At 51.1% G+C, this 13,319-nt stretch overlaps 9 protein-coding genes across 9 annotated transcripts; 7 read left to right on the top strand and 2 right to left on the bottom strand.

Moving 5' to 3' along the window:
* Positions 1–133: 133 nt before the first annotated feature.
* On the top strand, positions 134–1,285 carry M437DRAFT_82166 (PWI domain-containing protein; the record flags this gene model as incomplete). Its single annotated transcript, XM_041027700.1, has 5 exons — positions 134–246; positions 325–415; positions 466–630; positions 682–892; positions 966–1,285. 5 exons carry the CDS (start codon positions 134–136, stop codon positions 1,283–1,285), a joined length of 900 nt encoding a protein of 299 aa, XP_040882215.1.
* An 839-nt stretch (positions 1,286–2,124) lies between these two features.
* On the top strand, positions 2,125–2,738 carry M437DRAFT_73130 (NuA4-domain-containing protein; the record flags this gene model as incomplete). The annotated part of the gene is made up of 2 exons (XM_041025973.1): positions 2,125–2,454; positions 2,517–2,738. The coding sequence occupies 2 exons, from the start codon at positions 2,125–2,127 to the stop codon at positions 2,736–2,738; spliced, it is 552 nt and encodes a 183-aa protein (XP_040882216.1).
* A 364-nt stretch (positions 2,739–3,102) lies between these two features.
* On the top strand, positions 3,103–4,076 carry M437DRAFT_73131 (ChaC-like protein; the record flags this gene model as incomplete). The annotated part of the gene is made up of 4 exons (XM_041025974.1): positions 3,103–3,178; positions 3,228–3,282; positions 3,332–3,458; positions 3,627–4,076. 4 exons carry the CDS (start codon positions 3,103–3,105, stop codon positions 4,074–4,076), a joined length of 708 nt encoding a protein of 235 aa, XP_040882217.1.
* A 285-nt stretch (positions 4,077–4,361) lies between these two features.
* M437DRAFT_73132 (zinc-regulated transporter 2) lies at positions 4,362–5,725 on the top strand (the record flags this gene model as incomplete). The annotated part of the gene is made up of 2 exons (XM_041025975.1): positions 4,362–4,545; positions 4,596–5,725. The coding sequence occupies 2 exons, from the start codon at positions 4,362–4,364 to the stop codon at positions 5,723–5,725; spliced, it is 1,314 nt and encodes a 437-aa protein (XP_040882218.1).
* An 860-nt stretch (positions 5,726–6,585) lies between these two features.
* M437DRAFT_42096 (uncharacterized protein) lies at positions 6,586–7,590 on the top strand (the record flags this gene model as incomplete). The annotated part of the gene is made up of 1 exon (XM_041020509.1): positions 6,586–7,590. A coding segment is annotated over one exon (1,005 nt), but the record flags the coding sequence as incomplete, so codon positions are not given.
* A 306-nt stretch (positions 7,591–7,896) lies between these two features.
* M437DRAFT_42792 (putative peptidyl-prolyl cis-trans isomerase) lies at positions 7,897–8,549 on the bottom strand (the record flags this gene model as incomplete). The annotated part of the gene is made up of 3 exons (XM_041020634.1): positions 7,897–8,091; positions 8,151–8,288; positions 8,349–8,549. 3 exons carry the CDS (start codon positions 8,547–8,549, stop codon positions 7,897–7,899), a joined length of 534 nt encoding a protein of 177 aa, XP_040882220.1.
* Positions 8,550–9,418: 869 nt separating this feature from the next.
* Positions 9,419–10,341, top strand: M437DRAFT_73135 (uncharacterized protein; the record flags this gene model as incomplete). Its single annotated transcript, XM_041025976.1, has 3 exons — positions 9,419–9,629; positions 9,681–10,130; positions 10,181–10,341. 3 exons carry the CDS (start codon positions 9,419–9,421, stop codon positions 10,339–10,341), a joined length of 822 nt encoding a protein of 273 aa, XP_040882221.1.
* A 254-nt stretch (positions 10,342–10,595) lies between these two features.
* Positions 10,596–12,074, bottom strand: M437DRAFT_63831 (uncharacterized protein; the record flags this gene model as incomplete). Its single annotated transcript, XM_041024316.1, has 1 exon — positions 10,596–12,074. One exon carries the CDS (start codon positions 12,072–12,074, stop codon positions 10,596–10,598), a length of 1,479 nt encoding a protein of 492 aa, XP_040882222.1.
* A 545-nt stretch (positions 12,075–12,619) lies between these two features.
* On the top strand, positions 12,620–13,103 carry M437DRAFT_73137 (uncharacterized protein; the record flags this gene model as incomplete). The annotated part of the gene is made up of 3 exons (XM_041025977.1): positions 12,620–12,876; positions 12,929–12,993; positions 13,051–13,103. 3 exons carry the CDS (start codon positions 12,620–12,622, stop codon positions 13,101–13,103), a joined length of 375 nt encoding a protein of 124 aa, XP_040882223.1.
* Positions 13,104–13,319: the final 216 nt, after the last annotated feature.

Consider the following 13,319-nt stretch of genomic DNA (forward strand, 5'->3'; position numbering starts at 1 on the left):
CATCAAACAAACTGTCGCGGCTTGCGGCTGCCACCATCATCCAAATCAATTGCTGTTTTCTGTGGAGTCCATTGCCAAATCCACAGACCAATTTCACCGAACCAAGCCAGATTTCAAGACTGGCCACAGGATCATGAATCGTATCACCACGAACGTGGACCAAAAACTACTGCGTACCACGAAGTTTCCGCCCGAGTTCAATCAGAAAGTCGACACGACCAAGATTAACATCCCGGTCATCAAGAAGTAAGTCATGCCCAAGTTATCGCAAATGGTTTGACTACAAGCCTGTCAAATCTGTGTCACATACTGATTGTGTCGAAGCTGGGCTGCTAGCGAGCTGTCAAGAATTCTAGGATATGAAGATGATGTTGTTATCAATCTTCTCTTTGATCTTCTAGAGGGCTCCAAAAACGTGAGTTGATTCATGTTCATATGATCAAATAATGGTCTAAATTTCTCTAGCCTGACGTCAAATCACTGCAAATCCAGCTCACCGGATTTCTCGAGAAAGACGCGGCTCTCTTCTGTAAGGAACTCTGGAATCTTTGTTTGAGCGCACAGAAGAGCGATACAGGAATTCCGCAGCAGCTTGTCGAGGCAAAGAAGTTGGAACTCCTTCAAGAAAAAGTATATCTTCATGCTCCAACACTATAATGTGGATCGTTAACACTTCAGCAGGTAGAGCAGGAAAGAGCCATTGAAGCAGCTCGACAGCGCAGAGAAGACGAAAGGACTCGCGAGAGAGAGCTAGAGAGCATTCGCAACCGAGATCGTGATCGCAGGGATCGAGGTGGGAGAGGACGAGGCCGTGGTGGAGGCCGCGAATTCGACAGTCGACCCCCTAGGGACTTTTCCAGGTCGCAATCACCACCAGCTAGACCGTCTTACGGTTCGAGCGATCTCCATCGCAACAGGCCTTTGCCCAGAGAAACAGACTCTTACGTGCCCACGGGAGAGAGCAGTGGGCGAAGAGGTGGGAGACGCCAGCGCTCCCCCTCTATCACGTACGGTAGTCCTGGCTCGGCATCGCCTCGTCGTACATCTCCACCCCGCCCGCGAAGAACTGCACGGCGTAACACCTCAAGTGAGCGCAGCCGCAGTCGTTCTGCAGAGCATCGGTACTCCAAACGGCCCGCTGAACCTCCACGAGGAGAGCGCCGGTACCGTGATTCATCGCCCTATTCACGAAGGCGCTCACCACCTCCAAAGCGCAGAAGAGATTCCAGCTCATCTCCTAGGGCCAGACGCTATCGGTCACGCACACCTTCTAGAACTCGATTGAGCCACAACGACCGGAATGGCAAGGATAGCGTATCTCCGCCACGCCGCAGACGTTCCCGTTCACTTTCCGAAGATAGGCAGACAAAGCGTGCTAATGCTGTCAAGGACCGTCACTCCACCAATACACGCGGATCACATCGCAGCCGCAGTAGACAACGTTCTCGAAGCCGCTCGCGTGACGCTGGGAGGCGTTCAGCTTCTTCAAGCAAAGCACGTGAGAGCAAGCGACACATATCTGGGATGCATGAGTTCACGACTAAGAAGAACTCCGACAAAGTGGAAGAGAGTAGCGCTGGTGCAGCAGAGGAGGTGGGTATCGATTCTTAATGTCTCAAGACACTTTGTTCGAGCACATCTTTCTCTTACGCCAATACTATCACTCACAAAGTCAAAGCGAAAACGAGAGTAGTAGTAGTTGGTATACTATATATTTATCGGAGCTTCAGCTTGCCTTCTGTAGAGGCTCTGCATGTTTGGACATCACTAGATGCTAATGATAACAGACCTATCATAGGTTGGAAAGCCCTTCGGCAGCCCTCGCAAAGCATAGCGGTAAGAGGCCCACCGCCAGTGAGTTGAGAGAGAAATTGCTCAAGACCAAGATCATCGCTATGCGCAGGGCAGGCGGAGGGGTTGAATAAACTGTCTTCTCATGTTCGGATGTAGCCATCATGTTGCATTCGTGTTGGAGAGGAAGTGCGGAGAACATCATCAGCTGCGTCGCGGGGGACAAGTGCTAAACGCGAACACGAATAACTACCTAGATAGAATTTCGCGAAGCATTCATCCATCCTACACTCAACTGCGCCATCTTGCGGATCTCTTCTTTCGCGCGTCAGGATGGCTGATAATGCGCCGGCGAGCGCAACCAACACAGACCAACCAGGTCGTCCTTACTACGAAAGTCTGCGAAACACACTCAAAAACACATTGATTAAGAAGCGACAACTCGACGAACAACTGCAGGCTCTTGAAGACAATATATACAAGATGGAGAGCAGCTACCTCGAGGACACCAACGGTGCTGGCAATATTGTGCGCGGGTTCGATGGATGGGTCAAGGGTGTCGTCGTAGGAGGAGACAAGAAGTCTGCCGACGATCGCAAGGCCAGAGTCAGAGTTCGTGACGAAGACCGTGTCTTTTCACGGAGCTCCATGTCCTGGATCAGAGTACGCTTAACCTTGTCTACAATTCCTCGTTATGGGTCGGACCGCTGACACGTTACTTGCAGGCTCAAGACTCGGACATGCCCACTTCAGCCACCAACACTCCTTCCCATGCGCCCACACCAGCCTCGTCGGTACCTCCTCAACTAGCCTCGAGAGACAGCAACCATGCCACCCCTAGCAGTACGGTCTCGAAGGCCAACAGCAAAAAGAAGAAGGCAGCTGACAAGGACGACGATGACGACAAGCCGGCCAAGAGATTGAAGATTACCTACGGTCGCGAATAATGTTCTACACAATATGATTTGCTGCGTTGAAGCGGGAGTTGGGGCATGGGTCAGGTATGCATAGGTCAAAGTCAAGAGGCGTTCGGGCGAGAGTCATTCGGGAAACTTTAGTGAGAGTATTTCATTGGTAATGGTACCACCACAAGAACAAGGATTATCCTATGCTTTTGCAAAAAAGAATGCTTGCTCGTGTTTCATTCCGTCCATGAAGGTGCTTTACAAGTGTTGGCTCCGTCTGTCATGACCCGATGTTTGTTTGTGTTTGCTCATCCGGATGAAGGCGATCCGTCTCCCCAGACTTCCATCCATCTGTGACACTACATTGATTGTATTTTGGTAGTACATCTCTGAGAATCGCATGGCTATGACTTCTGAGGCGACGGAAGATATGTGGCTTTTTGGCTATGGCAGTTTGATTTGGAAACCGCCGCCACATTTCGGTAAGCACCTCAATAGCCTCTTTACGATATATCTTTTGACCAGTACCAGACCTGAGAGTACCCGGCTACGTTGAAGGATACGTGCGGCGATTTTGGCAGGCAAGGTGAGCAGATTGGCTTCAGTTGAGGATTCTCAGTAACAGAGGACAATAGTGAAGATCATCGTGGAACTCCTGAGGCTCCCGGCCGGGTTGTCACCCTGATTGACAGATCGCATTGGAATACTCTTACCGATCAGCATTCAGATGCTCCTTTACAGACATGGGGCGCCGCGTATAGGGTACGTCAATTGAGTAAACAATGCCACGAGTGGTCTTCGCAACGAGGCCGCCTCGCTTAAGTGCATCCCCGAGCAAGAGTCAAAATGATATTGGCTCAGAACAGCGTCTCGATGGACCAACTGAAATACTACGAGATCAATGCTAACCACGACTTACTTTGAATCTAGATACCGGGGCCGCACGTAGCAGAAGTGAGGGAATATCTCGATATCCGAGAAATCAACGGATACAGTATCCAGTACACTCCATTCCACGTTGCAAAGGAGTTTGCGGCTTCACACAATCTGCCAGCACCAATTGACTGTTTGGTCTATGTAGGACTTCCAGACAATCCGCAATTTATGGGTCCACAGGACCTTGAAACGCTGGCAGAACACATTGTCAAGAGCAGAGGGCCTAGTGGAGAAAACAAAGACTATCTCTACGGGCTTGATCAAGCTCTTATGGAGCTCGGAGAAGGTAGCGAAGACGAGCATGTGCACGATTTGGCTAGACGCTGTCGTGAGATTGAGTCTAGATCGTCAAAGGATGCTGGCAAGGCAGCAGACAGCAGCGTCATTGGATCCGAGCTAAAGAGAGTGGGCAGTACGGCCGAACAAGAGGAGATCGAGAAGTGAGAAGCTTGTAAGATGCACGGTGTAGATAACAGATATTTGTGTAGATAAATGCATAGTCAGCAGGTGCCAAGATGTCATGTCGAAGCAGCAGAACCAGGCGCACGGAAGGTTCGTAGATCCGCAGAAGTGGCTGCGGGGCGAACCGGGAGCTTCGTGTACATTGCAACGGTGTGTGCGGAGTGATTGAGACGAATCTACAACGTGTGTGAGTGCAGAAATAAGGGGGAGTGCTGACCTCCATCCAATGTCGACGACCTGATCGTCTAGACGTGTGCATCTGTCGACATGCGACAAGACAACGCGGCCTCATGGAGCGATATTCCGACTTCTGCGCTGCGAGCTGAACTGCTACGTCGACAAGCAGTCGACCATGACCGGCCTACTTGTGGCACCACTGGTACCACCAACGACTACAACATGCCTCTGCATGTCTTCGCGCTGGTTCTGATTCTTGTGCTCAGTACACTAGGTCAGTCTCGCTCCCGCTGCTCAGTGCTTCTCCTCTCTGACCATACACAGCATGCTCGTTCCCAATTCTTGTTCGACGGCTTCCTCGGATGCCCGTACCTCGCCAATTCCTATTCCTGTCCCGGCACTTTGGCACCGGTGTCTTGATCGCGACCGCCTTCGTCCATCTCCTGCCCACCGCTTTCAATTCCCTCACGGATCCGTGCCTCCCACCATTCTGGAATCATGGATATCCCGCCATGGCTGGCTTCATCGCTATGGTTTCTGTCATGGTAGTCGTGGGCGTAGAAATGTTCTTCGCTAGCAAAGGAGCTGGTCATTCTCACTCGAGCGAATATCTATCTCCTGGCGAACAACATGAAGACATGGTCCCCTTGAGAAGCAGCAATCGCGAGGGTCTTTCGAGACCACTACACAGAAGGAGTGACAGTTATCGACCATTTAGTCAGGGACAAATAGGAGCTGATGAGGATAACACTGATAACATGGCATTGCAAGAAAATGGGAGTTACACCGACACAGAACCGCTGGCTCAAAAGGGTCGTACCAGTCTAGATGATACAGGCAGCAACTCGGATCTTGATCTTGATGAGCTGGATCCTCACATGAATGGTCATGGCCACGGCCATGGACATGCTATCGAGCCGAGTCTGGAACGAACTGGTTCGCCTTCCGAGCAACAGCATCAACAAAAGATGCTGCTGCAATGTTTACTGCTGGAAGCCGGGATTCTCTTCCATAGTGTCTTCATAGGCATGGCGGTGTCGGTGGCAACAGGCACATCGTTCATCGTCTTGCTTGTAGCCATCTCATTCCACCAGACCTTTGAAGGGCTGGCTCTGGGTTCTCGCATTGCTGCAATCACAATATTTCCAAAGCGGTCACCGCGGCCCTGGCTGATGGCGCTAGCCTATGGAACGACCACACCGTTAGGACAGGCTATTGGACTTCTTGTACATAATCTTTACGATCCATACAGTCAGACGGGTTTACTCATGGTAGGCATCATGAATGCAATCAGTAGCGGGTTACTGTTGTTTGCTGGATTGGTTGAGTTGTTAGCAGAGGACTTTTTGAGCGACGAAAGCTATGTGGTCCTTAAAGGACGAAAGCGACTTCAGGCTTGTGGTTCTGTGGTCGCTGGAGCTTTGTTAATGGCGCTGGTCGGTGCATGGGCTTAGCATATAAAAGCATGGGAGAAACAATGTGTTAAACATGTCTCAGAATATAAAACGCGTACAAAGTACGTATGTCAAGACGTCAAGCCAGCAGACGATTTGACTAGTCCACACTTTATAGAAAACATTTGGTGGGATACAGTTAAAAGTAAAGGAGAAACCTGATTGTATAGTAAGGCTAAGAATTGGTTGGCTAGAACGAAGGGCATTAGGCTCGGAGGATGCATGATGGCGACATGGAAGTGAATGATCGACAAGTCTGGAGATGAGGAGTCAAAGCGACCCTCGGACAGCCGCCGCTAGTCTCCCTGGTCGCATGTCGACAGCAAGAATAAGTCATTGCTCTTTTCGCACACACACTAACTTAGGCGCGCCAACTCGTCGTCTCACAAGCAGATTTCTGCGTCCAAGTCTTGTTTTGGTCGTCATTCATCGCTCTGGAACAAGCGGCAGTCGTTCCCGAGTCGAGCCGTTAGCACCGCACTCGACCGCCGTCTACGAGTACGGTCCCTTGGACATCCCTGCCTCTTATCTCTCGCCTTTGTCAACACAACTGCGCCACGCGTCCTCCTGCTCCCTAACAACGCTCACTACCTGGTCAGGTTCGTCAGCAGGCAGTGGTATGCCGGTTTAGCGACAAGATTCAAATGTCTGCCACGACGTCGATTGCGCCGAGCGCCGCCTCCTCCTCCATCTCTGCATCAGCGACCAGCACCGGCTCTTCTGGTGGCGGTAGCGGCCCAACTAGCTCACCTCTTCTGTTCTTCGTTGCTCTGGGCTTTGGTGTTGTCTTCACCAATTTATGGTACCCATGCTTCCTCGTCTCTTGTCTGTTTCGCCTCCCTTTCTAACCTTCTGACTCCAGGATTATTGTCGGCGTGAAGTACTGCTTCCGCTACAACCAGCGTAACCGTCAGCGCGCACTCGGTGAGGATGGTAATCCCATTGACCTTATGGCCATGCCTCGCCCCCACAGACGCCGAAGGGAGAAGAAACTCATGACCATGGACGACGTAAACGAGCGCTTCCCTCTCACCAAGTACAAGTTATGGAGGGCTTCACGCGAGGCCGATGGGCTGCCTGCCGCCGGCGGTGTGAGTGCTGCTCCAAGTCGCGCTCCAAGCATTCGACACTCCAATCCGCCAGACCAGCACGAGTCACCTCAGTCTCCTCGTACTACTCTTGAAATGGCTCAGCAACATCATGTCAATACCGCTGCCGCTGCCTCATCGACTGCCGCTGCTACTTCTTACGACAAGGTCCCACTGGAAAAGGCAGAGACCGTCGCATCGTCCATGCATGAGAACGATCACGAGTCTGACGACGAAGACGATCCAATTCGGACTGCTGCGCCACCTGAGATGGTTGCGCCCCCTGGTGATACTTGCGCTATCTGTCTGGATAACCTCGAAGATGACGATGATGTTCGCGGTCTCACTTGTGGCCACGCCTTCCACGCGGCATGTCTTGATCCTTGGCTCACTTCCCGTCGTGCATGCTGCCCTCTATGCAAGGCCGACTACTATGTTCCAAAGCCTCGTGCTGCAGACGACGCTGACGAGACTGGTCGTAGGGAGCGCGGTATGCGTTTACCCTCCAGCCCTGCCGCTGCTTGGATTGGTGGTCGTAGATCAGGGAACACGGGCAGAAGGCGCATGATGCTAGGCGGTCCAAGGTTTCTGGTTGGCGAACCTCATACAGAACAACACGGCGTCCCAGAGATCGTGCAAGGCGATCCAAGCACAGCCGATCGACAAGAAGCTCAAGGTGGATGGCTCAGCAGACTGCCGCGATTCTCGAATCCTCTTCGACGTGGGAACAACACAACTACTACACCAGGTGATCTTGAAGCTGGAACTTCGAGATGATTTTACGCAAAGGTGATATAACCTATCGGGTTTGGTCTTTTTGGCAGCGGGGTACTCCTGGGTCTTTCCGGTATAACAGCGACGGGTTGGGTCTAGGAAATGGTGTTCATCTTCAGCGTGATACGGGCGAGCGACAACGTTATGGGGGCTTCAGGCGCCTTGGTTGGGAGTTGTCATCTTTCTTGAAATTTTATGATTGCATTTTCAAAGCCATTCGCATCTTTGGTCTCAACCGCGACTCCCTTTCTTGAAAGTAATTGTGACCTTGTGCCCACTATGTTCCTAGATCTGCGGCAGGTATTCAATCTACATCTCTCCGCACTGAGCAATGGCAACATCCTGGATGGGTTTGTCTGTCACGTTAGTTCTGACGTTCTCGATCTTTCGAACAACATCCATGCCATCAACGACCTTTCCAAAGACCACATGCTTGCCGTTGAGATGAGGTAGCGGCACAGTGGTGATAAAGAACTGGCAGCCGTTTGTGTTTGGACCAGAGTTCTAGTAGAGGCTCACGTTAGTTTTTCACGTAGAGATAGCATTGTTGGCAGAAGACTCACCGCCATGGACAGCAAGCCAGCAACATCGTGTCGCAGGTTGAAGTTCTCGTCAGCAAAGGCTTTGGTACCGTAAATCGAAGCCGAGCCAGTGCCATCGCCATTGAGGAAGTCGCCTCCTTGGATCATGAAATTCGGAATCTTGCCATCGCATTAGCCTCTTGTGTATGCCCAGAACATATTCATTGATCCGATCCTTACCACACGGTGGAATTTGCATCCCTTGTAGCCTTGGGGGTGTCCCAGATGGTTCTTGGTCTCGCCTGTACAGTATTGACGGAAGTTTTCGGCAGTCTTTGGCACAACATCCTGGAAGAGCTCCATCTTGATTCTACCCAAGGGCTCGCCGCCTAGGGTGATGTCGAAGAAAACTACAGGATTGGGCGATGATGATGCAGCCATCGTATGAGTTGAATATGTGTGCTTGGGTTAATGTTTGATTGTGAGAGTGACCAGGTGGTGGGCGTTGTAGAATTTTGTATGTTTGACGTCTCTGGTATCAATAAATGAGTGTATGTGGTTGGATGTTGTGGTGTACGAGTAAAAATTTCGGACTCTTTATATCATCGAATGCCGATGCTAAAATAAATGGACTTTGGCGAACAGCTAAGGTTTTAACGCGATAGAGAATCTGATCAGGTAGTTTACTAAGCTATATAAATTATCATGAGCAACTATTTCACTGTGAAGATGGAGATATGGTGAGTTCGGAGTGAAATGCAGTGAGAGACAGGGTTACTCTTCTAGCATAGTGTTGACAAGTTGGAAGCTGCCCCGCTCTTTGACATCATAGTACCTATGAGCTCGCAGGTTCTCAAGCACTCCAGGCTCCTTCTCTTCTCGACCACACACCCAATCATCTAACAAAACTCGCAGAAAATCACACTTTAGCACTTTCACAAGGTACGTATTCGCCTGGAACCCAGACGAGAAATGAAATCGAGCTGACCACTTTCAATGCAGTATTCCAATCATGTCATACGAAAACGAACGCTACGGCGGTGGTGGTGACGGCGACTACTCTCGCCGTAACGAGGGCAACTACGGTGGCCGCGACGATTACGGCGGCGACAACAGAGGAGATTATGGACGCGGCGGCCGTCAGGAGTATGGCAACTCCCAGGGCGACTTCGGTAACCAAGGATACGGCGGTCAGAGCGGCGGCTACGGTCAAGGAGGCAACCCCGAACACGGTCGCCACCACCGCCGTGACGATGAATCTGGCTACGACGACCGCCGCGATGAAATCAGAAACCACGCACAATCTGGTTATGGGTAACAATCTTTCACCTTCTCGTGCCATTGGATTACGGCTGATTGTACAACTTAGCTCGGTCTCCGGCCCTGGTGGTTATGGCAGAGGACAGGAAGGTTATGGAGGCCCTGGCGACAGGGTGAGCTCAGACAACCCCGAAAGCAGATATGGCTCTGGCTACAACGAGGGCGACCGCTTCAACGGCCGCGACAATGACGGAGGCTACGGTGGCCGCAACGACTACGACAGACGTTATGGTGGCGGCAACAACAATGAAGGACGCTACGGTGGAGGCAATGACAACGAGGGACGCTACGGCGGTGGCAATGGAGGCTACGGTGGCGGCAACGGTGGCCATGGACACTCCAGCGGTACCTCCTATGGCAACGTCCCTGGCGGCTCTGACGACTACTCGTCCGCAGCCCACACTGCAGCCCAGCATGCTGGTGATTCTGGAGACTCGAACATGTTCAGCAATGCCCTTGGCATGCTTTCTGGCCACAAGGCACAACAAGGGGATGTCGATGAAGACGATGCTATGAGACAGCACCAGCAGTTCTACGGTGGAGCTGGTCAGCCTCACCCAGCCAGTTCTGGCAGCATGGGCTCGGCTGCCGCCATGCAGGCTCTCAAGATGTTCAACCAGGGAGGTAGCTCCTCTGGCAATGGTCCTCAGAGCCAGAACGACTTCATCGGTCTTGCCATGTCTCAAGCTGCCAAGCTCTTCGGTATGTACTCAATCCATGACTTACAAGACATGTTGCTAACTAGCATCCAGACCAGCAAAGCTCTCAAGGCAACGTGCACCAATCAGCCTCAAAGCAGGACGCGATCTCGTCGGCTGCCCAGATGGCCCTTAAGATGTACATGAAGAGCCAGGGAGGTGGTGGTGGCAGCAGTGCCAGCGGCCTCATGGGGCTTATGAGCAAGTTCATGTAAATGCGACGACGAAACACGATGGAATGAACCACGTTTTGGCATAGCTACGATAATCGAAGAAAGTTGCTGTTTTCCATTTAATCGAACAAAATTCAGGATTGACAGTACTGAAAGCCTCCTCAACATGACATGTCGCAGGCGGATCAAAACTAGACTAAGCCAGATAATTGCTTTAAGTTGATGGTAATTTGATCAAGAGTCAAGATTATATGGTTGAGTAACAATATTCTATGTGACCAGTCTCAGTGCCGACTCTATGATCGTCCGCCCTCTCCTGTACGGCTTTTCAACTTCAGATACCCTTTGTTGCCATCCTCTCCAGCATCCTCAGACTCAGGGACCCGCCTTGCGGAAGACAGACCGCCCGAGGTAGCTACGCGGGAGCTTCTGGAGCCTCCTACAAGCACCGCCTCCTCTTGTTCAAAGTCATCTCCGGAGATGACCTCCCATTCGGCACCCGACATGTCTTGTAGAAGAATTTGCTTGATCTTGTCGAGGAACCGAGCAAAAGAAGCAGCTCGCCAATTACGCATCGCATCGAGAGCTTCGATCGAAGCAGGGGCTTGACGCGGGCTAGCATGGGAGAACTGACCGAATGGCTGATTCGTGCGCGTGAGATGTTCCGCATTGGTTGTCTGCGGAGCCGAGCTTCTATTGGTATGTTCACGGAATAGTGTGAAGAGATTCAGTCCTATGGGACAAACTGCCTGATATGCACTGGAGAGATTGAGGCCCTGGGAAGTGCAGAGCCAAGCGACGTTCCAAGCTAGCAACGAGATGCCTTCAATGAAAAGGTTGTATCTAGCAGGATCCTCCTTGTAAAGAGCGACTAACGGACGATCCAGATGGAGGAGTCGTGGTTTGGGTAAGGGACGTTGATCCAGGGTACGCGATGATGACGGAGTCGACGAGGAGCCTGGGAAGGGAAGTTCAAAGCCCTGGTAGGAAGATTGCAGGGAGAAGATAGTGGGATGAGGATAGCTTGCATGAGGAGGAGTGATCTCAGCTGGAAGGCGGACAGAAAGATAATGACAACATGTGATTAAGAGGCGGCATATATTGGCGAGTGAGGCGTTAATGAGTTGAGGTTGCGCAGAATTGAGATGGCGCAGGTCTGTGACGGGGATGCCACCAATGGCATGGTCGTACATGATGGTGCCGTCTGGCAAGCGACGTCGTTTTTGCTGTAGTCCTGCCAGCCTTGCAGTTTCTTGACATAATTTGGTTCTACCCTCGAGGGTGCGTGCTTGTACCTTGTCGAGTCTTCGCTGACTTCGGCGGATAGTTGCATGCAGTGGTTCGAGTAACTGAGGGACGCGGCTGGTCATCTCAGCTCTCTCGCGGACTATCTCAGCATGTCTCTGTTTGATACCAAGCTGGCGTGAGGCGTTTTCTCTACGAGCTTGTTCTATTTGCTGCTTGAGAAGGTTGACCTGCTCATTGATGACGGTGCAGCGCAATCGTGTAGCCTGGCTTTCTTGCAAAATCTGGGCATGAGCATGCTTCTTGGAGCCCTCTGTAAGGTCTACTACCTCCAGGTCCGAGGACGATGGAGACAAGGAGTGATGTGATAACGGTGAGATGATAGAGTTGACCTGTTTGCGAAGGGTCTCGATATTGAGCAGATCTGCCAATCTGTCCAGCCGTGCCTGATATACCAGCGCTCGAGCGCACGAGATGCATGTTGGTTGCCCACGAGAAGGGAAGACTGTAGAGCACACAGTACATTCCATCGTTTGACCGATGTCTGGATGACTACCGCTCCTGCATCGGTTGGTGTTCTAAGGTTTTCTCGGCAGAAAGCCGTGAGAGTCTCAGAAGACTTTTGGTATCAACACTTTGTAACTTCACGCAGACATGAAACACCCTGAAGCGTGCTCGCTTGCACGGCACGAATAATTCAAGTCACAAGTGCAGGTAAAAGTGTTGCAGTCGTTCGTGGATGGCAGTCACGCTCCACAGCCGGTTAATGAAGCCCCCCTTCCGATGATCCAGCAAAGCACTTAGATGTCGTTGCCGTGATTACGCAGCTTCACAAGATTGGAGTGTTACCCAGAGCTTCGGCTCGCAAGAGATACCTAAGCTCTGATAACTGTTCTCTCGACTGTAAATCGAGACAGAAGTCGACCTTTGTGCTGGATAGGGGTTTGACTACCCGGCCATTTCGAGCACGTCACGCGTCGCGTCGCTCGCGCTTGCCTATCGCCGGAGTTCCATACACCTTGATATATGCTCCAAGAATACGCATCTCTCTGAATAGCAAATCACCTATAATACCATGGAATCCGGCGACACTACTTCACACGATCAGAACAGTCCCTCATCAGATCAACACGATGAAGAGGAAGCCACTGATCCACAGGAGGAAATGGATCCATTCGACTGGCAAAAGCTAGAGACCGAATACTTCAATGCTATGGCGCAATGCAAGGAAGAAGAAGACGCTCATCTTCAAGAGTTTGCTTCTCTGTCACAATTCTTTGGTGTTTGGGCAGAAACTATCTCGGGTCATGAACAGAAAAGAAGCCATCAACGGTATGTTTAGCTACAAGCGCAATATGACTTTCATCTAATCGCTCACCTTTAGTCTGAGAACACAAAGCAGTTTTGTTATGAGAAAGGAAGAAGAGCTCGAAGAACGCAGAAAACACTGTAAGATCCGGACAAAAAATCACTTTTCAAGAGCCCTTCTAACAAGTTGAAATGCAGATGTGCAAGTTGTCGAGGCGTTTCGTGCGGCCCTTTCTATGCTCGATCGTTGAGGTCCTTCAACACGCCATTGTTCCCTCAGACACTGTAGTTTTCTTGGTTCCGAGATTCTTACTGTGTACGACGACGAGTCCTCTCGCTCGTATCTGCGTTTTTGCGTCACTTTGAAGGGATCAAGATTGTCTGTCTTTGCGTTATTGCTTTTTTTTCTTTTTTTGCTTTTTCAATTGCTTTATACCCACTCGCCAGAGTATGCGAATAACCAGAAG

This window comes from Aureobasidium melanogenum (genome assembly GCF_000721775.1).
Source record: "Aureobasidium melanogenum CBS 110374 unplaced genomic scaffold scaffold_4, whole genome shotgun sequence".
Lineage (NCBI taxonomy): Eukaryota > Fungi > Ascomycota > Dothideomycetes > Dothideales > Saccotheciaceae > Aureobasidium > Aureobasidium melanogenum.